Source organism: Coregonus lavaretus (assembly GCF_964263955.1).
Source record: "Coregonus lavaretus genome assembly, chromosome: 12".
NCBI classification, from domain to species: domain Eukaryota; kingdom Metazoa; phylum Chordata; class Actinopteri; order Salmoniformes; family Salmonidae; genus Coregonus; species Coregonus lavaretus.
The window spans coordinates 25,885,647-25,907,185 of record NC_139999.1 but is presented as its reverse complement, the minus strand read 5'-3'; the positions used below and the strand labels follow the sequence as shown (position 1 = coordinate 25,907,185).

General features: G+C 42.6%; 2 protein-coding genes across 8 annotated transcripts in view; both read left to right on the top strand.

The window, feature by feature from the left end:
* LOC311138495 (endothelin-converting enzyme 1-like) overlaps positions 1-10,061 on the top strand; it is a 28,951-nt gene extending 18,890 nt beyond the window's left edge. Inside the window, exons 7-18 of the mRNA XM_084173199.1 lie at positions 43-231; positions 518-660; positions 916-1,030; positions 6,091-6,201; positions 6,308-6,406; positions 6,696-6,773; positions 6,985-7,088; positions 7,431-7,541; positions 7,758-7,825; positions 8,245-8,435; positions 8,681-8,776; positions 8,958-10,061. Coding sequence (XP_084029325.1) covers positions 43-231; positions 518-660; positions 916-1,030; positions 6,091-6,201; positions 6,308-6,406; positions 6,696-6,773; positions 6,985-7,088; positions 7,431-7,541; positions 7,758-7,825; positions 8,245-8,435; positions 8,681-8,776; positions 8,958-9,134 — 1,482 coding nt within the window. The 3' untranslated portion in view covers positions 9,135-10,061. The remainder of the gene's footprint in view (positions 1-42; positions 232-517; positions 661-915; positions 1,031-6,090; positions 6,202-6,307; positions 6,407-6,695; positions 6,774-6,984; positions 7,089-7,430; positions 7,542-7,757; positions 7,826-8,244; positions 8,436-8,680; positions 8,777-8,957) is intronic.
* Positions 10,062-11,682: 1,621 nt separating this feature from the next.
* Positions 11,683-21,539, top strand: part of LOC311138490 (eukaryotic translation initiation factor 4 gamma 3-like) — an 83,209-nt gene continuing 73,352 nt past the window's right edge. For 4 of the 7 annotated variants that reach the window (XM_084173189.1, XM_084173188.1, XM_084173186.1 and 1 more), the window contains exon 1: positions 11,683-12,270. In XM_084173189.1, coding sequence (XP_084029315.1) covers positions 12,107-12,270 — 164 coding nt within the window. In that variant the 5' untranslated portion in view covers positions 11,683-12,106. The remainder of the gene's footprint in view (positions 12,271-21,539) is intronic. The other 3 variants (XM_084173190.1, XM_084173191.1, XM_084173187.1) reach the window with 1 other exon arrangement.

Below are 21,539 nucleotides of genomic sequence, written 5' to 3'. Positions count from 1 at the left end.
ACCAACATCTCTCCCTCTGTGCTGCCTACATGGTCTTGGCAGTATCTGAATGCATACCTAGACTTCCTGGTGGATTTAGGGGTCCTGTTGGGGGGCTCACAGGAGACGTCCAGATCGCTGATGCAGGAAATTGTGGACTTTGAGACCACCCTGGCCAACATCACCGTACCCCAGGAGGAGAGGAGGGACGAGGAGCTCATCTACCATAAGATCCAGGCAAAGGATCTGCCGGTCAGTACCAGCCCAACTTGCGTCTCTCTGCCCCTTCAGCTGATCCAAACATCAACACCATGTCCACCTGCAGTATCACCAGATACAAACATACAGTAGATTGAACTGTCTCAATCAACAAGTGTATTTTGAATAGATTGCATTTTTGGATTAACAGTGCCTTCTCCTAGGTCTTTCTTTCTACTTTCTGTTCATACCTGCTGATTAAAAAAGCAAAAAAATACAAATCTGATGGAAGTGCACGAGTAGATGTTGACAGTATCATTGTTTCTGTGTGTGTCTGTAGACCTTGGCTCCTGCGGTGGACTGGATGCCCTACCTCACGGATGTGTTTGCTCCTGTTCCCCTAAATGACTCGGAGCCTGTGGTGGTGTACGCCAAGGACTACCTCCAGAAGGTCTCTGACCTCATTGCAAGCACTAACAAGAGGTTAGAATCACTTCCTATCCCTTCCTTCCACTCATGATTCATATAAAAATTCTGATGGACAGCACTTTGTAATTAAGGTAACCATTGGGGTGATATGGTTTATGCAAGATTTCGGAGAGTGATATGATATGAGCAGCACAGGGGACATTATAAAACGTTATGCAAACTACATATAGAATATAACCTTTTGCTTCCTTTCCTGAAATGTTAATGCGATGAATGGTGTAATTATTTAATCTACTCCTACCTGAGCAGTGTCCTGAACAACTACATGATCATGAAGGTGGTGAGGAAGATGGTGTCCATCCTGGACAAGAAGTTCCAGGATGCTGAGCAACGCTTCTTTGAAGTCATGTACGGAACCAAGAAGGTGAGAGAGAGATGGAGATAGCGTCAGGGCTGTAAACTGGCAGGGAAATTGGCAACAGACCTACATATAAGGGTACTCAAGGGGGACCGGCTTTTCCTGCTGCCTCAGTCAGAGGTAAAGCTATATTTGCTTATAGCACAGATAAAAAATAAATTAGTGGCTGAAACTATGTGCCTATAAAGTAAACTGTAAACAGAAATTGGCATAGATAAAACTTAATGAGATGTGCACTTGTCAGTGGCGTTAAAGGGGAACTTAAAGGGACACTTTGGGATTTTGGCAGAGGCCTTTTATCTACTTCTCCAGAGTCTCTTTGTCCAGTATGAAGAAAGTTTGAGGTAATTTTGTGAGCCAATGCCAACTAGTGTTAGCGCAATGACTGGAAGTCTGTGGGTATCTACTAGCAACGCTAGTTAGCAATTGCACTAGTTAGCAACTTCCTTCAAAAAAAAAAAAAAAATGGTATCCACGAGTTCATCTGACTCTGGAGAAGTAGTTAAAGGGCCTCTGCCAAAATCCCAAAGTGTCCCTTTAATTAAACAAGGAGCTGATAAGAAATACTTTAGCTGAGTCACTGTCATCATTAGGCACACACAGTGGGGAAAAAAGTATTTAGTCAGCCACCAATTGTGCAAGTTCTCCCACTTAAAAAGATGAGAGAGGCCTGTAATTTTCATCATAGGTACACGTCAACTATGACAGACAAAATGAGAAAAACATTTCCAGAAAATCACATTGTAGGCTTTGTTAAGTATTTATTTGCAAATTATGGTGGAAAATAAGTATTTGGTCAATAACAAAAGTTTCTCAATACTTTGTCATATACCCTGTTGGCAATGACACAGGTCAAACGTTTTCTGTAAGTCTTCACAAGGTTTTCACACACTGTTGCTGGTATTTTGTCCCATTCCTCCATGCAGATCTCCTCTAGAGCAGTGATGTTTTGGGGCTGTCGCTGGGCAACACAGACTTTCAACTCCCTCCAAAGATGTTCTATTGGGTTGAGATCTGGAGACTGGCTAGGCCACTCCAGGACCTTGAAATGCTTCTTACGAAGCCACTCCTTCGTTGCCTGGGCGTTGTGTTTGGGATCATTGTCATGCTGAAAGACCCAGCCACGTTTCATCTTCAATGCCCTTGCTGATGGAAGGAGGTTTTCACTCAAAATCTCACGATACATGGCCCCATTCATTCTTTCCTTTACACGGATCAGTCGTCCTGGTCCCTTTGTTGATTTCTTCAAACCAAGCTGCTTACCTATTGCAGATTCAGTCTTCCCAGCCTGGTGCAGGTCTACAATTTTGTTTCTGGTGTCCTTTGACAGCTCTTTGGTCTTGGCCATAGTGGAGTTTGGAGTGTGACTGTTTGAGGTTGTGGACAGGTGTCTTTTATACTGAGAAGTTCAAACAGGTGCCATTAATACAGGTAACGAGTGGAGGACAGAGGAGCCTCTTAAAGAATAAGTTACAGGTCTGTGAGAGTCTGTTAGACCTGCACCAGGCTGGGAAGACTGAATCTGCAATAGGTACGCAGCTTGGTTTGAAGAAATCAACTGTGGGAGCAATTATTAGGAAATGGAAGACATACAAGACCACTGATAATCTCCCTCGATCTGGGGCTCCACGCAAGATCTCACCCCGTGGGGTCAAAATTATCACAAGAACGGTGAGCAGAAATCCCAGAAACACACGGGGGGACCTAATGAATGACCTGCAGAGAGCTGGGACCAAAGTAACAAAGCCTACCATCAGTAACACACTACGCCGCCAGGGACTCAAATCCTGCAGTGCCAGACGTGTCCCCCTGCTTAAGCCAGTACATGTCCAGGCCCGTCTGAAGTTTGCTAGAGTGCATTTGGATGATCCAGAAGAGGATTGGGAGAATGTCATATGGTCAGATGAAACCAAAATAGAACTCTTTGGTAAAAACTCAACTCGTCGTGTTTGGAGGACAAAGAATGCTGAGTTGCATCCAAAGAACACCATACCTACTGTGAAGTATGGGGGTGGAAACATCATGCTTTGGGGCTGTTTTTCTGCAAAGGGACCAGGACGACTGATCCGTGTAAAGGAAAGAATGAATGGGGCCATGTATCGTGAGATTTTGAGTGAAAACCTCCTTCCATCAGCAAGGGCATTGAAGATGAAACGTGGCTGGGTCTTTCAACATGACAATGATCCCAAACACACCGCCCGGGCAACGAAGGAGTGGCTTCGTAAGAAGCATTTCAAGGTCCTGGAGTGGCCTAGCCAGTCTCCAGATCTCAACCCCATTGAAAATCTTTGGAGAGAGTTGAAAGTCTGTGTTGCCCAGCGACAGCCCCAAAACATCACTGCTCTAGAGGAGATCTGCATGGAGGAATGGGCCAAAATGCCAGCAACAGTGTGTGAAAACCTTGTGAAGACTTACAGAAAACCTAATTGCCAACAAAGGGTATATAACAAAGTATTGAGAAACTTTTGTTATTGACCAAATACTTATTTTCCACCATAATTTGCAAATAAATTCATAAAAAATCCTACAATGTGATTTTCTGGAGAAAAAAAATCTCAATTTGTCTGTCATAGTTGACGTGTACCTATGATAAAAAATGACAGGCCTCTCTCATATTTTTAAGTGGGAGAACTTGCACAATTGGTGGCTGACTAAATACTTTTTTCCCCCACTGTATCTGAGAAAGATCCTGTTCCCCTGGCCTTGCTTTCCTCTGGGGTCACACTGTCAAAACATACCAAGAGCTTTCTCATCCTGGGGAGTTTGTGTGTGTGTTTATGCACGTGTGTGTGCACCAGTGGCGGTCAGTGCCGTTTATGATGAGGGAGGACTATTTTTTATTTTCATAAGCATGGCCTTATTTCTATTACAGCATGTTGGATGACTGTCATGCATATTCCATTCACCCAGTTCAATGTAACATTGATAGGTTTAGGCTACTACATGATACTCACATTTTCCCTATACCCATCATGAGTTTGCTACAACCTAGCCTATAAATGAAAGATTACAACGTAGGTGCACACAGGTCGAGAGAAAATGTTGAGATGACAGACAGTGACACATGGACAGACAGTGACACATTCAAAAGCGCCTTGCACACTCTTGCCTGCATCTAGCTTATCTAGGGTGTGATGATTAGTCCAACAGTTGCAAACAAGAGTTTCTATTGGACAAATTCAGGTATTTTTATCCCTGTTTCGTTTGCTTCCGTTTTAAGAAAAAAAATTCAACAGAATCAGCAGAATGAATACACCGCTGATCACGCATAAACACAGTTCCTCCTCTATGCAATCTCCTCCTCTCACCTTTTCCCTTCGTTTGTGGACTTCAATGAACAACACATCAGCTGTATGTGTTTGGAAAAAACCTTTCCAAACTATGTCATAACCGCTTACACACAGCCTACATCATTGTCCCCATATTAGCTAAGGTAACGTCCTAGTCAACATAGGTAATAAAACTAATGTATTAGTAAACCCGCTACAATCAAACAATAACGTTAGTGTATAGTCAGTAAGCAGTTACACCGGTGAGCCCCGGTGGCAATAACTTAATCAATCCAAAAGCTTACCTTGACTTGGAAGAGTTCCAGTGTTGTGTTGGATACATTTACATTTTAGTCATTTAGCAGACACTCTTATCCAGAGCGACTTACAGTTAGTGAGTGCATACATTTTTCATACTAGCCCCCCATGGGAATCGAACCCACAACCCTGGCGTTGCAAGCGCCATGCTCTACCAACTGAGCTACAGCTAGCTAACATAGCATCGCTCTGTTTGAGCTGGGTGTTTGAGTAACTAATCTAGCCAGCTGCATTTGCTAGCTAAGTAAGTGAAACTGAAACTGAAAAAAAATGACACTCTCTCCCTCTTTCTTGCTTCTCCTTCATTTTTGAATTAATTAATCTGCTGAAAACTGTTCAACTATTGTCTTTCTCTCTCTTTGAGTCAACTACTCACCACATGCACTGCACTGCTAGCTAGCTGTAGCTTATGCTTTCAGTACTACATTCATTCTCTGATCCTTTGATTGGGTGGACAACATGTCAGTTCATGCTGCAAGGGCTCTGATAGGTTGGAGGACGTCCTCCGGAAGTTGTTATAATTACTGTGTAAGTCTATGGAAGGGGGTGAGAACCAAGAGCCTCCTAGGTTTTGTATTGAAGTCAATGTACCAAGAGGAGGACGGAAGCTAGCTGTCCTCCAGCTACACCATGGTGCTACCTTACAGAGTGCTGTTGAGGCTACTGTAGACCTTCATTGCAAAACCGTGTGTTTAATCAATTATTTGGTGGCGTGAATATATTTAGTATAGTTTTATCTAAAAATAATGTTTTTCAATGTTTTACCATTTTTATTTTTATGAAATTCACTGAGGAGGATGGTCCTCCCCTTCCTCCTTTGAGGAGCCTCCACTGGTGTGCACAATTCCTGAAAGCCTCTACACAACACTTTTAGCACCTCTCCCTTTCTACCCCCCACTCACTGTGTCAATGTTTCCCCTGTCTCTACTCCTATCTCTCGTTCTCTCGCTCACCTGTTTCCACTCTGTTGACCTCTCCCTTTCCCCCTTTCCTCTGTCTGCATAGTCTTAGTTTGGATTCTAATATTCCCAGTAGTCGAGAGGAAGTTGGGGACGATAGGGCTGTCCTGTTGTTGCCAATCTCTGAGAGTCTTACAAAAACAACAGTCAGCCCTTTTAAAGGGGAACATGCTGTCTCCCTACACACTCTGATAAAGGCTTCACCTCCAAGGCATAGCCATGGATTCCAAGGAAATATTTTTTAGGTCATGGATTCCAAGGAAATATTTTTTAGGTCATGGATTCCAAGGAAATATTTTTTCTTCAAAAGCAACACTGTACTACTTATTTCATGCTTGAGGGGCATTTTAAAATCTAATACAGTTACAGACTGGGTTGATATCATGCAGTGTTTTCAAGTATTTGTATAGGTTTGGTATAGTCTGAGAGACAGTGCTATCTTGTGTGTAGGTGATGTCAGTGTTTTTGTGTATAGGTGGTTTGGTGTCATAGTTCTCATGTGTTTGGTGTGATGTTTCAGAGCTGCACCCCACGCTGGAAGCTGTGCGTCAGCGACACAGACAGTGCCCTCGGCTTTGCTCTCGGGGCCCTCTTTGTCAAAGCCACCTTCGCTAAGGACAGCAAGGCCATTGTAAGTGTTTCAAGGTATCGCCCACGCATGCACTACCTACCTCCACTGTGAGCTGCCACTGGGTGAGATTCTGACAAGCCTTTCCTTTTCCCTGTCTGTCTATCAGGCAGAAGATATGGTCTCTGAGATCAAATGGGCATTTGAGGACAGCCTGAAGTATGTGGACTGGATGGACCAGGGGACCAAAAAGGCAGCCAAAGAGAAGGTGGGAGAGATGGGTTGCTTTGACTAAGTTGTAGAAAGATGTTTTCCACTGCTGGGGAAAGGAACTTGTCATTACACAGACTAGCAACTCCGGAAAAGTTTATTCCCTTGTAACTAACATAAGGTATGTTGCAGCAATAGCATTTCCATTGTATTCCATAAGAGATTGCCAGACAGGACACAGAAAGCATAGTCCTTATTGCTTTATCGTACTGCTCGTGAAACAGTAACTCTGCAGTGCCATCTGGTGTTAGCATCTGTCTCAATTCACCTCATCTGCTCTGTTATAGGCTGATGCCATTTACAACATGGTTGGATATCCAAAATTCATAATGGACCCCAAGGAGCTTGACAAAGTGTTCAATGATGTAGGTAAATATGTGATTACATTGAATATGCATACTTCTATATTATGAAGTCCATGTCTCATCATATGTTGATAAAAAGACCCAACTCATTTATGTTATTTTATTGTAAGACACCCTGGTTCTGAGGGTTGCCAAATTTACAGTATCTCCTGTTTGCATTGCTTGTGTGTAAACCTCTTTCTCTCCCTAACCTGATTCCCCTCTTTCTCAGTTTGAGGTGGTGTCTGACCTGTATTTTCAAAATGTCATGCAGTACTACAACTTCTCTGCCAGAGTGACTGCGGACCAGCTAAGGAAAACCCCCAACAGAGACCAGTGAGTGTCTATAACCCCCCCCCCCCCCCCCCCCCCCCCCGTTGCTCGCCTCTCTAGGGAGGAGGTCAAATGCTCTGACAGGTACAAATTCCCATTCTGCTGACTCTATGGAATACTACTGGCATCCAGAAACGTTCCCCGGCAGCCAATTTCCCTCAGCTGAACTGATATTTTTATCTCAATACATAGTATAAGAGAGCAGTTTAGGGTTCTCATGCTTTCACACTGATCTCTAGTCAACAGCCTAGCTAAGGGGATAGGGGAGAGTCAACGACTGGTTGCCACCCTGATCTCAGGCTTTTGTTCCCTGTCTGTCTTATATCCTTTGTCTTGCATACACAGGTGGAGCATGACCCCTCCTACAGTAAATGCATACTATAATCCCACCAAGAATGAGATGGTGCTCCCTGCAGGAATCCTTCAAGCTCCTTTCTATAGCCGCTCATGGCCAAAGTAGGTCCCTCTTCCCTTTTCAGTTCCCTAATACCTCCCCATCTCAGGAAAAATTACAAGTACACCACATTTGTGTGTGTGCCTGCGTGAATTGTATACAGTATGTGTGTGGTGTCTCCTTGAGTGCCTTCACATAGCCCAGAATGTAATTGCTTTGTTATAAAATGCTTTTATTTACTTGAAAGGATTTTGTTGAACTGTTGAATACATTTCCAGGGCCCTGAACTTTGGGGGGATTGGTGTAGTTATGGGACATGAGTTGACACATGCTTTTGATGACCAAGGTAAGACTTTGTATTTTCATATACGTTGTAGTGTCTTAACTCTTGTTACTTTATATGGGAGACTCAGAATAAAAGGATGTGAATATAGAAGTTTTTCTACAAACTAAAAGACTCATTTTAGAACTATAGCTAGGCTGTACACTTACAGTACCTGGCAGGGGAGACACCTTGATCATGAAGGAGGTACACACAGGGTGAGGCTCGGCCCTCGAATTCCCCAGATGTGGGAATCTCTACTGCATAATTTGTGGTAGTGGGGGACTATGTCCGCACCCCCCCCCCCCAAAAAAAATAATTATTATTATTATTATAGGCTGTAATTTCTGTGAGTTGTAAGCATCACACCAATCAAACATATGGCACATTATGATTTCAAATGAGGTCTCCCTTTCTGAAGCATATTTGGCTTTATGTTAAAGGGAGGGAGTACGACAAGGATGGGAACCTCCGCTCCTGGTGGAAGAACTCGTCTGTGGAGGCCTTTAAGAAGCAGACCCAGTGTATGGTGGAGCAGTACAGTAACTACAGCATCAACAAGGAACCCCTCAATGGAAAACAAACCTTAGGAGAGAACATAGCTGACAATGGTGGCCTGAAGGCTGCCTACAAGGTTTGTATGATAGGGAGGTGTTGTTAGGGTGGGCTAGGGGGGAAGTAGACTTGACAATTCAACTTACAAACACGCATACTGAAATGTGCAGACGTTTCAGAATCATCAATGTGGGATGCAGTATTTGGAAGGTCTGAGGGCAAGAAAGAGACTCTTTAAAAATAAAAATAAATGTTTTACTGTTCTCTATGGCAAGAGGAGGATAATGCATGATGCCTGTAACATGACCCTTGTCTGCTTTGAAGGCTTATGTGAACTGGATTGCAAAGAATGGAGAGGATGCCACACTGCCCGCCCTGGGGATGACTAATCTTCAGTTATTTTTTGTTGGATTCGCCCAGGTTTGTGCCACTTACAGTACCTCCATGTCTGTGGCAAATTTAGTAATGCATTCTCTAGCATGCCTGCCTTCAACATTGTTATGTATTAATTTGAATGACCTATTACATTGATCATGTAAATAAAGGACTATTCACTCTAAAATCCTTAATAATATGTGTCTGTGCTTCCTGCTATGTGTAGGTATGGTGCTCAGTTCGAACTCCGGAAAGCTCGCATGAGGGCATCATCACAGATCCACACAGTCCGTCAAGATTTCGAGTTATTGGCACCATCTCCAATTCCCATGAGTTCTCCGAGCACTTTGGCTGCAAGGCAGATGCCCCAATGAACCCTAAACACAAGTGTGAGCTTTGGTGATGCCTAGCTACACATTGGTCGGTCTGGCAGGTGGCAAAATGGGCACTGGGGACATGGAGCAAAATAGAGGCAGAGGTAAAGTCTCTAAGGAAGGAGAGTACTGGTCTCGATACCACTGAAAATCTTACCGACTATACCGTTCTCATGGTCCTTATGAGGACTGAAGCTGGAAGTTGAGCCAGCCCCAACTTCCTCCATAAAGAAAATGTGTTATAGAAATCAGCCTCTCTTTCCCCAATGGAACTCTGAAAATGTGCCTTCATGTTCACATAAAGGAGGGACAATTTTAACACTGGAAACCAAAGGAATGGTTCTAAAAAAGGGGAAAACGAATGGGAACTTCTCTCAATCAGGTTTTATGAAGTTGTCATATGCGTTATTTTTCTACAGGGAGTGATATTTATTTTTTGTTTGTATCCAATCAATCCACCTCTATATGTTGTGTCTTCAGTTATTGTATATGTTTAGACTGCAAAATAAAATGACAAGAGTTGCAATTCCTGGATTTGGACTGAGATATAATCCAGAGGAAACAGTCAATCACATCTACAGTATAATACCAGTCAAATTCCTGTCATAACAAGTGGATTGTAAAAGCCATATTTTATTATTGCCCATGATTGAGCCGGTCAATGAGCTATATGTGTAGGCCTAGCTTGTTTCTGCATCAACAAAACCTAACACTACATCATATAATTTGTTTAAAGTCTGATTGGGTTAATGTCTCCAGTATATGCAGTAGTGGTGTTGTAAGGAAGTGACCCTCACAGAATTGCTGAATGCCTGATATGATAAGACATATTTGAATATATTTTTTAATCAGAGCATTCTGAAACTTAAGGATGTACTGAACAAAAATATAAACGCATCATGTAAATTGTTGGTCCCATTTTTCACAAGCTGAAATAAAAGATCCCAGAAAAGTTCCATATGCACAAAAAGCTTATTTCTCTCAAATGTTGTGCACAAATTTGTTTACATCCCTGTTAGTTAGCATTTCTCCTTTGCCAAGATAATCCATCCACCTGACAGGTGTGGCATATCAAGAAGGTGATTAAACAGCATGATCATTACACAGGTGCACCTTGTGTTGTGGACAATAAAAGGCCCCTCAAATGTATTTATGTCTGTAATAAAGCCTTTTGTAGGGAAAAACTCATTCTACATGGCTGCGCCCCTGCCCAGTCATGTCCATAGATTAGGGCCTAATTTATTTAAATTGACTGATTTCCTTCTATGAACTGTAACTCAGTAAAATCTTTGAAATTGTTGCATGTTGAGTTTATATTTTTGTTCAGTATATTCAGTGGTGGAAAAAGTACTCAATTGTCATACTTGAGTAAAAGTAACGATTCCTTAATAGAAAATGACTCAAGTGAAAGTCACCCAGTAAAATACTACTTGAGTAAAAGTCTAAAAGTATTTGTTTTTAAATGTACTTAAGTATCAACAGTAAATGGAACTGCTAAAATGTACTTAAGTATCAAAAGTAAAGTAAAAGTAAAAACCATTTCAAATTCCGTATATTAAGCAAACCAGCCGGCCCAATTTTATTTTATTTTTAATTGACGGTTAGCCAGGGGCACACTCCAACACTCAGACATAATTTACAAAAGAAGCATTTGTGTTTAGTGAGTCCGCCAGATCAGAGGCAGTAGGGATGACCAGGGATGTTCTCTTTATAAGTGTGTGAATTGGACGATTTTCCTGTCAAAATGTAACGAGTTCTTTTCTGTGTCAGGGAAAATGTATGGAGTAAAAATTATATATATATTTTTTGGAATATAGTGAAGTAAAAGTTGGCAAAAATATAAATAGTAAAGTACAGATACCCCAAAAAACTACTTAAGTAGTACTTTAAAGTGTGTTTACTTAAGTACTTTACACTACTGAGTATATTAACCATTGAACAAGTCACATAACAAAAATAGTTTTACCATTCAGTATCTGGTCATGCATGACATGACTTCTCTAATTGTTCTAATCTCATAGAAATGTTGTCACCATTCTATTTCGATGGCCCATCTGAGGCTTCATAGTGACACATTTAATGTAATGATGAGCCTCCGTTGTATTCCCAAACATTAAAACTAAATTAATAACATGTAAATTGATGGTTATCAACGCTAGATGTCGCTGCACACGAACAATACAGTACCGAGGACAGTACAATCTACTACAAAGTTCCCTTCTGCCTCTAAATACACCATCGGTCCATCATTATTATGTGTATAGATTACAGTACCTGAACCTGATTACATTTGTATACACATTATTCAGTGAGTGGTTCTTGAGAATGACCCTATACATATAGCAGGAGACAGTTTAGTTTACACACACACTTCAAGACAGCCACCACAGTTAAAATAATAAATACCATGCATTCTTTAAAAATAGCATAAAGCGTAGTTATTTAGAACAAGAATAATGCAGTACTCAATATACATGAATGTAGGCCTATGTGCCAGTCAGTATAGATAATTGGCCACATGAACGCAAGCGTCATTTTCTATAGCTGTAGTTAAGACGAACATACCCGTAATTGGACGAGAATAGCCGAATCATCTGTCCTACTGGACTGGAAGCGGCCGCAACGCCATGTTGACGAAGTCTCCCATCTCCGTGGAAAAATGATTATAGAAAAATCTATCGTTGAAAACAAATGTTAAATTTTCGAAGGAGAAAAGACGCCGGCGATAGTGCTCGGAAGAACTGAACCGGATCTGCAGAGGTCCAGGCGGGCAAGGGAGGCAAACCTCCCACTGTCCCCATGAATAGCACCACAGACCCGAACAGCGACTTTCCATGAAAAAAAGCTATTCTGAGTTGCTATAATAGCTAGCTAGCCCTGTCGGCAAAAGGACTTGCGGCCTGTTTCAATAATATTCAACGCTTGCTATATTTATGAAAGCTAGATATATTTTGTATCAGTATTTATTAGTGTATTGTTTTCTTTTGTTTATTTTTTTGCAATGAGTTTGCCGGCGAAAATAGTCCCAAAACCCGCCACTGTCGCAGTAAGTGGACCTGGAACTGGCCCGTCTCCGTCGAGCCAACTGCGGGCTACCCTGACCTCGGTGTCTTTACCGTCGGGAGCCCCAGGCGCTCCTCAGCCGAACGCCTTGCCGCCTCCTCAGTATCCTTCATTGACAAGAATAACCCTGCCATCTCTTGGTCAAGTATTCGGGGGAGAAACATTTAGGTAACTAGCTAGTAGGTAACGTATTGGTGAGCGGTTGGGTGCGGGTGAATGACTGATGTTTCCAAGAACAGGGAGGGGACAATTAGCTTGCTAACGTTAGCTAGCTAACAGATTAGTGGTTTATTGACAATTTGCTAAAATGGCTAGCTAGTCAATTTAGCTAAACTGCAGATAATGAATTTTATTGGCCAATGCAATTTGAACTGTTGTGCGTGTGGGGATCAGAAACTGCGGGCTAGACACAATTTCACGAGTTGGCGTAGCTAGTTAGCTAACTAACTGCTAGAGGGCCACCGCACCGGCTTTGTTCGGTTTACCGGTAGCTAGCTAACTAGTCAGCCACTTTCATATTTGCAGCTGTAGACACGTAACTAGCTAATCCGGCTAACATATTGGCAAACTATTTTATTCGGGCCAGTATTGTGTGAGAGACGAGAGGGTTGCGGTTTGGGTGGACTAGATTTTGTAGCCATCAAAACGTAGTTAGCTAATCGTCCTAAAACTATTTTCTTGCTACCTCGTATTAGTGAATGTAAACTAGCTGGGTACAGTAGTAACCTAGCTAACTAAGTTGGGCCTTCTCCCCGGTATCCATAAAGGGATGCTAACTGTATTTATTGAGTTAGCTAACTAGGCCGTGCGTTAAACCGGGTAGTAGATGGCAGCCGGTGCAACACCGGTATGCCCATCTTGACACGGTAGTGACGCCACATGCATATTTGCTGGTAGGCTACGTTAGCAACTGTAGTACAGTGTAATGAGTTTTATCCAGTTTGCGTTTACTGGTATTCCTATTTTATTTGTAGTTGGGGATATACATATTTCATGATTGTATGAATGATATTCAGTAAGCCTATGTCAAGTCACTGCATATTGAAACTCATGGCTTTTGGATTCTTTTGAGAGTTACCCTTGCTGTCAAGTTTGAGTAGCATCAATATACTTTTTGGAAACAGAAATGGATCAAGATTATTTTGGTGATTATTAGTTCTCAAAGATGATCTTGTTTAAAAATATATAGCTCCATTATAATTTCTACATACTTTATATCTGGTTTTAGCCTTTTAAGTTTACACTGAAGACGTTTTATCCTGAACATAATTTTCTAAAACAAATATATATTTTTTTGAGTGGCGGCAATGATTTGGCTAAATGAATATAGGGGAAATACTAAAATGAGATGCATCAAACTATGCTGATTTCTATCTATATAGAAAAACATCAATGTCATTAAGCTCACTGACCCTCCTGGTGACTTCCCCTCCTCTCACTCTGTGTGTGGTCAAGAGTGTGGGAGCATGTTATTCTCTGTCTGCCCTCTGCTTAACTAGCCTCTCAAAGCACTTCATGATGACAGAAGTGAGTGCTACGGGCGATAGTCATTTAGTTTAGTTACCTTTGCTTTCTTGGGTACAGGAACAATGGTGGACATCTTGAAGCAAGTGGGGACAGCAGACTGGGATAGGTAGAGATTGAATATGTCCGTAAACACTCCAGCCAGCTGGTCTGCGCATGCTCTGAGTACTCTGCTATGGATGCCGTCTGGGCCTGCAGCCTTGCGAGGGTTAACATGTTTAAATGTCTTACTCACATCGGCCACGGAGAATGAGAGCCCACAGTCCTTGGGAGCGGGCGAAGAAGGTGTTTAGCTTGTCCGGAGCAAGACGTCGGTGTCCGCGACGTGGCTGGTTTTCCCTTTGTAATCCGTGATTGTCTGTAGACCCTGCCACATACGTCTCGTGTCTGAGCCGTTGAATTGCGACTCCACTTTGTCTCTGTACTGACGTTTTCCTGTTTAATTGCCTTATGGAGGGAATAACTACACTGTTTGTATTCGACCATATTCCCAGTCACCTTGGTTAAATGCGGTGGTTTGCTCTTTCAGTTTTGCGCAAATGCTGCCATCTATCCACGGTTTCTTATTTGGGTAGGTTTTAATAATCACAGTGGGAACAACATCCGCTATACACTTCCTGATGAACTCAGTCACCGTGTCAGTGTATACGTCGATGTTATTCTCAGAGGCTACCCGGAACATACCCCAGTCTGCATGATCAAAACAATCTTGAAGCATGGATTCCGATTGGTCAGACCAGCGTTGAATAGACCTTAGTACAGGTACTTTCTGTTTGAGTTTCTGCCTATAGGAAGGGATGAGCAAAATGGAGATCAAAATCATGATCTGACTTGCTGAAGGGAGGGCGGGCCTTGTAGGCATCCTGGAAGTTGGAGTAGCAGTGGTCGAGTTATTTAGCTGTGCGAGTACTACAGCCAATGTGTTGATAGAACTTCAGTAGCGTTTTCCTCAAATGTGGTTTATTAAAATCCCCAGCTACAATAAATGCTGCCTCAGTCCAGTGTAGTTCCTTGAGGGCCGTCGTGGTATCGGCTTGAGGGGGAATATACACGGCTGTGACTATAACTAAAGAGAATAATACGGTAATACGGTCGACATTTGATTGTGAGGTATTCTAGGTTGGGTGAACAAAAGGACTTGAGTTTCTGTATGTTATCACACCATCAGTAGTTAAACAAACACAACCACCTTTCTTATTCCTGGAGAGTTCTTTATTCCTGTCTGTGTGATGTACTGAGAACCCAGCTGGCTGTATGGACGGGGACAGTATATCCGGAGAGAGCCATGATTCCGTGAAACAGAGTACGTTACAGTCCCTGATGTCTCTCTGGAAGGAGATCCTCGCCCTGAGCTTGTCTACTTTATTGTCCAGAGACTGAACATTAGCGAGTAATATACTCGGAAGCGGTGGATGGTGTGCACGCCTCCTGAGTCGGACTAGAAGTCCACTCCGAATACCTCTTCTCCGCCGGTGCCGTCTTGGAGCAGCTTCTGGGATAAGTTCAATTGCCCTGGGGGGTACGAACAAAGGATCCATTTGAGGAAAGTCATATTCCTGGTCGTAATGCTGGTGAGTTACCGCCACTCTGATATCCAAAAATTATTTCCGGCAGTATGTAATAACACAAACGTTCTGGGCTAATAATGTAAGAAATAACACACAAAAAAACAAAATACTGCAAAGTTGCTTAGGAGCTAGAAGCAGAGCTGCCATGTCTTCCTCTCCGGCAACTGAGTTAGGAAGGTTGCCTGTATCTTTGTAGTGACTGGGTGTATTGATACACCATCCAAGGCGCAGGCTAGACCTGCAGGCTAGACCTGGGTCGTCTGAATGCCTACTCAGTATTTTTTAAATATTAAAAAAAAATCTCCAACAGTTTGAGAACATTTCAACATGCATACATAACGCACCTGTCCTGAACTCTAACGGGTGCTATACGGCCCTACATGACCTCTCTGTTGGGTACATATTACTCAACTGCATTGCACAGTATAGGCTAGTGTTAATCTACTTCTAGTCTTAGCTGTTCCTACTGCTTTACAGCTCCACTGCATATATAGTGAACTTTACAAGTCCACTGCAGATATGTATACTGAATGTAGGGGTTACCCTGCTCAATAGAGCATACAACTACCCATGACGCCACATTCATTAATTTTAACAAGTTACTTTGCGCATGAACCCTGTTTCAATAATAATAATGATAATAATAAGCAAGACAAAACAATTGTATTAGAAAAGTAAAATGGAAGAAAAGGATGAAGCAATCAATGTCAGTAGAGAAAATAGGATTGAGGAAAAATAAAGAGTAAAGAGTAGTGATGGGGAGGGGGAATTGATAGTTACATAGCTTGACTCCAAGTATCGATTGAGAAGAAAAAAAAGGAGAACTAAAACTAGTCTGCTGTTTCTGCTCCAAACCGCCGTAATTTTTAATCCTATAGCTTGTTCTCCATCTTTTTAAATAGTGAGACATGTTTTGAGCACTTTTAGTCCCATAACTGATCAAAACTCATTTTCTCATGCTCTCTCGTCTCTCTGCAGCAGACATATAGTGAGCAATATGTTTGGAAAATCAAATCGCAATATCGAATAGCAATACATACAGAATCGTAAGAATTGCAATACATATTGTATCGGCACCTAAGTACCTTGATAATATCGTATCGTGAGGTCCCTGGCAATTCCCAGCCCTTGTAAAGAGTGAGCGAGTGAGAAGGGAGGCCTTTACTTCCCGGCTCAGCCCGGGCTGCTGTAGGCTGACCTGGGCCTTTGTTGGGAGACGGTGGGAAGAGCAGCCTTGGCCTCTCGTGCTGCATGCTAAGCAGCACTGCCATTGTCTGGGGTGTGCAGTAGGGATGGGGGTTTGACATAATTTCACTATTTGAATAGTATCATGAATATTTGTTGGATATCCGGATATTCTAAATACATGTTTTTATTTTTAACGTACATTTTTAAACTGAGCACTGCTGCGTGAGGGAGAGGCTGGCGCTCCATTGCTGCAGCGGAACAGGCTGAGAGAGAGATGGGAGTGAGCAGACTAAGGGAGATGCCAAGGCAACTCAGCTACAGCCAAGACTAGCTAGCTAACTTGCAGCAGCCACAATGAGTACGTTTACATGCACACAATACGATTATTGTGGATAGTCAGATGAATATAATAGTTTGTTTAAAACGTTTACATGCTTTGCAAGAAGAACGATTTCCCTAATAATCCTGTTTACATGGACACATCTGAAATCAGGCTACCTGATGAGACTTAAATACAGAAAATCGGCAATCAAAATAAACGTTCTACCACAGCGACCATGTAATTTCTGCAAAGCCTACTTGATTGTGAATTTGGACATATAAAGTTTGCTCGCGCAAAAGAGCTGACTGAGGCTTGCGCTGACTGTACTGGCACATGCACAGATCAAATACACCGCTGGAATGCCGACTTTAAGCAGTTTACGTGTCTTAATAATTTGAAAGATTGCTTAGAGCACCAAGGGTTTTAATCGGTATATGCAACCTTACGTTGATTAAGATAAGCAGAGTAAGGTGTTGACATGACTATTGCCATACTCTGCCGTAATCTGTTTAATATCTAATTATCATTGTGCAGATAAACATACTCAATTGTATTTAGAAACAGTGCCTCTCTTGACTGGAGTAGCCTAGGGAAGCTAGCTAGCTAGGCTAATTGAGGCCACATGATGCACTTTCTCCACAACCCAATTCAGATAAAACAAAAGCCTACCTGCTCGTTGTCGCCTACTCCTTTTTAAATCCGTAATTTGATTCCATCTTGCATTGCATTAGTGAACTCTCACTCCACTTACTTGAGCCATCTTTGCCGCTTTGATTGGCCAACATAAACAACAAGCTACACATGTGAATGCTACTGGTCTTTTTATTGGCTGCAATGTGCAAACTACATTGAAAAGTTTGTTTTATTAAATTAATCATTTGAAATGTCCTGGTATATCCTTGTATGTAACAATGTCACATGGCTATTTTAAATTAATTTAGAAAAAGGCTTTTCGGTTTAAAAAAAGGCCTATAAAAAAAGTCAAGTATTCAAATACTAACGTCCATTCGGATATTCAAATAATCGTGCACATCCCTAGAGTGCAGCAGCACAGGGTGTCTCTCTGGCAACCAGGAGCACCATCTCTGCCCACACACAGTTATTGTATAATTGTGTAACTGACTTATTATGGCTGAAGACTGTCATGAACATTTAAAGGGAAAGGGGATACCTAGTCAGCTGCACAACTGAATGCATTCAACCGAAATGTGTCTTCCGCATTCAACCCAACCCCTCAATCACAGAGGTGCTGGGGGCTGCCTTAATTGACGTCATCGGCGCCCAGGGAGCAGTTGACATTGATGTTTATCTATGTATATAGAGACATCTACATAGTTCTCATCTCAGTGTTTCCCTTGCTCAAGGGCAGAACGACAGATTTCTCCACCTTGCCGGCGCTGGGATTTGAACGAGTGACCTTTCGGTTACTGCCCGACGCTCTTAACCGATAGGCTACCTATAACAGTCATAACAGTTTTAATAATTTATTTTAAAAAACACTTTTAAAAAAATGTTTAACTTCATATTCAAGTCGACAAACTTTACCCAAAAGCAGCAAAGTAAAAGTAAGCTTGGTTTACATCTAACAGCCAATATACAGTCGTATGAAAAAGTTTGGGCACCCCTGACAATTTCCATGATATCCATTTATATGGGGCGGCAGGTAGCTTAGTGGGTAAGAGCGTTGTGCCAGTAACCGAAAGGTCGCTGGTTCTGAGCCGACTAGGTGAAAAATCTGTCGATGTGCCCTTAAGCAAGGCACTTAACCCTAATTGCTCATGTAAGTCGCTCTGGATAAGAGCGTCTGCTAAATGACTAAAATGTAAATGTATAAATAATTGGGTGTTTTGGATCAGCAATTTCATTTTGATCTCTCAAATAACTGATGGACACAGTCATATTTCAGTAGTGAAATGAGGTTTATTGTATTAACAGAAAATGTCCAATATGCATCAAAACGAAATTAGACCGGTGCATAAATTTGGGCACCCCAACAGAAAAATCACATCAATATTTAGTAGAGCCTCCTTTTGCTAAAATAACAGACTCTAGACTCTTCCTGTAGCCTCTAATGAGTGTCTGGATTCTGGATGAAGGTATTTTGGACCAGTACCGACACTGGCTACACAGCCCCACAGCATGATGGAACCCCCACCAAATTTTACTGTGGGTAGCAAGTAGGGGTGTAACGATTCGTTTTAACAACGATTCGATTTGTATCACGATTCGTGGTTGTCGATACGATTCAAGGACGATATTGGTTCATTTAGAACGATACGATCCGAAACGATTCAGTGACTTGAAATCGATTCAGTAACCTTTTAGCCAAAAATTCAACCAGTGTGACTGAAATAAATACCTGGATACTGGACAGTGCAGGTGAAGTTTCCTAGATTCCTGTTTCTTGTAAGGACCGCAATGGTGGCTTGATAATTTCTCGCTCGTCGGCTTCTCTGTTGTCGGCTTCTCCTCTGTTGTCCGCTTCTCCTCTGTTGTCCGCCATGCTTTGTTTTGTTGTCTTGGAGCCTTTGCGCTGCTGCTGGCGCGATGACGTCACGGATAGGCAGACTGAATCGAGTAATGTTTAAAGCCTTTATCATTAAAAGTGCTAAGAAAAAACATCCATATAAAGTCTGACGTGCTTAAATCCAATGGGTTATTTCCTAGTATCGATACAATCGATTTATTAAATTTTAAAACGATGTTAGATCGATATATGTTGTCCAAAAGGCCAACTCGCCGAGCACAGATCGATGTTGTTGGATCATAGGAATATAAATCGATACATCGATGTAGTAGATGGATCGTTACACCCCTAGTAGCAAGTGTTTTTCTTGGAACGCTGTGTTCTTTTGCCGCCATGCATAACGCCCCCTGTTATGACCAAATAACTCAATCTTTGTTTCATCAGTCCACAGCACCTTATTCCAAAATGAAGCTGGCTTGTCCAAATGTGCGTTTGCAAACCTCAAGCGACTCTGTTGGTGCCGTGTGTGCAGAAAAGGCTTCTTCCGCATCACTCTCCCGTACAGCTTCTCCTTGTGCAAAGTGCGCTGAATTGTTGAACGATGCACAGTGACACCATCTGCAGCAAGATGATGTTGTAGGTCTTTGGAGGTGGGCTGTTTTTGACCGTTCTCACCATCCTTCACCTTTGCCTCCAATATTTGTAGCCTTACCCTAAACCATAATGTTGAACAATCTTTGTTTTCAGGTCATTTGAGAGTTGTTTTGAGGCCCCCATGTTGCCACTCTTCAGAGGAGAGTCAAAGAGAACAACAACTAGCAATTGGCCACCTTAAATACCTTTTCTCATGATTGGATGCACTTGTCAATGAAGTTCAAGGCTTAATGAGCTCACCAAACCAATTGTGTGTTCCAATTAATCAGTGCTAAGTAGTTACAGGTATTCAAATCAACAGAATGACAAGGGTGGCCAAATTTTTGCATAGCCTATTTTTCACATCTGATTTAATTTCATACAACTTAATATTGCTACACTAAAAATCTTTGTCTGGACAATACTCCAGTACTCAGCTTTTATTAGAAAATGAATGGCATGCCTCTGTGATCATTTTCTGTGACGACAGAGTAAATTATTATGCAGCCTCAGAGGGGTGCCCAAACTTTTTCATACGACTGTATGTAAGAATGCTGTTCATTGACTATAGCTCAGCCTTCAACACCGTAGTACCCTCCAAGCTCATCATTAAGCTCGGGGCCCTGGGTCTGAACCCCGCCCTGTGCAACTGGGTCCTGGACTTCCTGATGGGCCGCCCTCAGGTGGTTAAGGTAGGAAAAAACCCCTCCACTTCGCTGATCCTCAACACAGGGGCCCCACATGGGTGTGTGCTCAGCCCCCTCCTGTACTCCCTGTTCACCCATGACTACGTGGCCACGCATGCCTCCAACTCAATCATCAAGTTTGCAGACGACACAACAGTTGTAGGCCTGATTACCAACAATGATGAGACTGCCTACAGGGAGGAGGTTAGGGCCCTGGTGGAGTGGTGCCAGGAAAATAACGTCAACAAAACGAAGGAGCTGATCGTGGACTTCAGGAAACAGCAGAGAGAGCATGCCCCTATCCACATCGACGGGACCGCAGTGGAGAAGTTCCTCGGCGTACACATCACTGACGATCTGAAATGGTCCACCCACGCAGACAGTGTGGTGAAGAAGGCGCAACAGCTTTTGGCTTGGCCCCTAAGACCCTCACAAACTTTTACAGATGCACAATTGAGAGCATCCTGTCGGGCTGTATCACCGCCTGGTACGGCAACTTCACTGCCCGCAACCGCAGGGCTCTCCAGAGGGTGGTGCGGTCTGCCCAACGCATCACCGGGGGCAAACTACCTGCCCTCCAGCACAACTACAGCACCCGATGTCACAGGAAGGCCAAAAAGATCATCAAGGACATCAACCACCCGAGCCACGGCCTGTTTACCCCGCTACCATCCAGAAGGCGAGGTCAGTACAGGTGCATCAAAGCTGGGACCGCGAGACTGAAAAACAGCTTCTATCTCAAGGCCATCAGACTGTTAAATAGCCATCACTAGCCGACTACCACCCGGTTACTCAACGCTGTACCTTAGAGGCTGCTGCCCTATATACATAGACATGGAATCACTGGTCACTTTAATAATGTTTACATACTGCTTTACTCATTTCATACGTATATACTGTATTCTATTCTACTGTATTTTAGTCAATGGCACTCCGACATTGCTCGTCCTAGTATTTATATATTTCTTAACTCCATTCTTTTA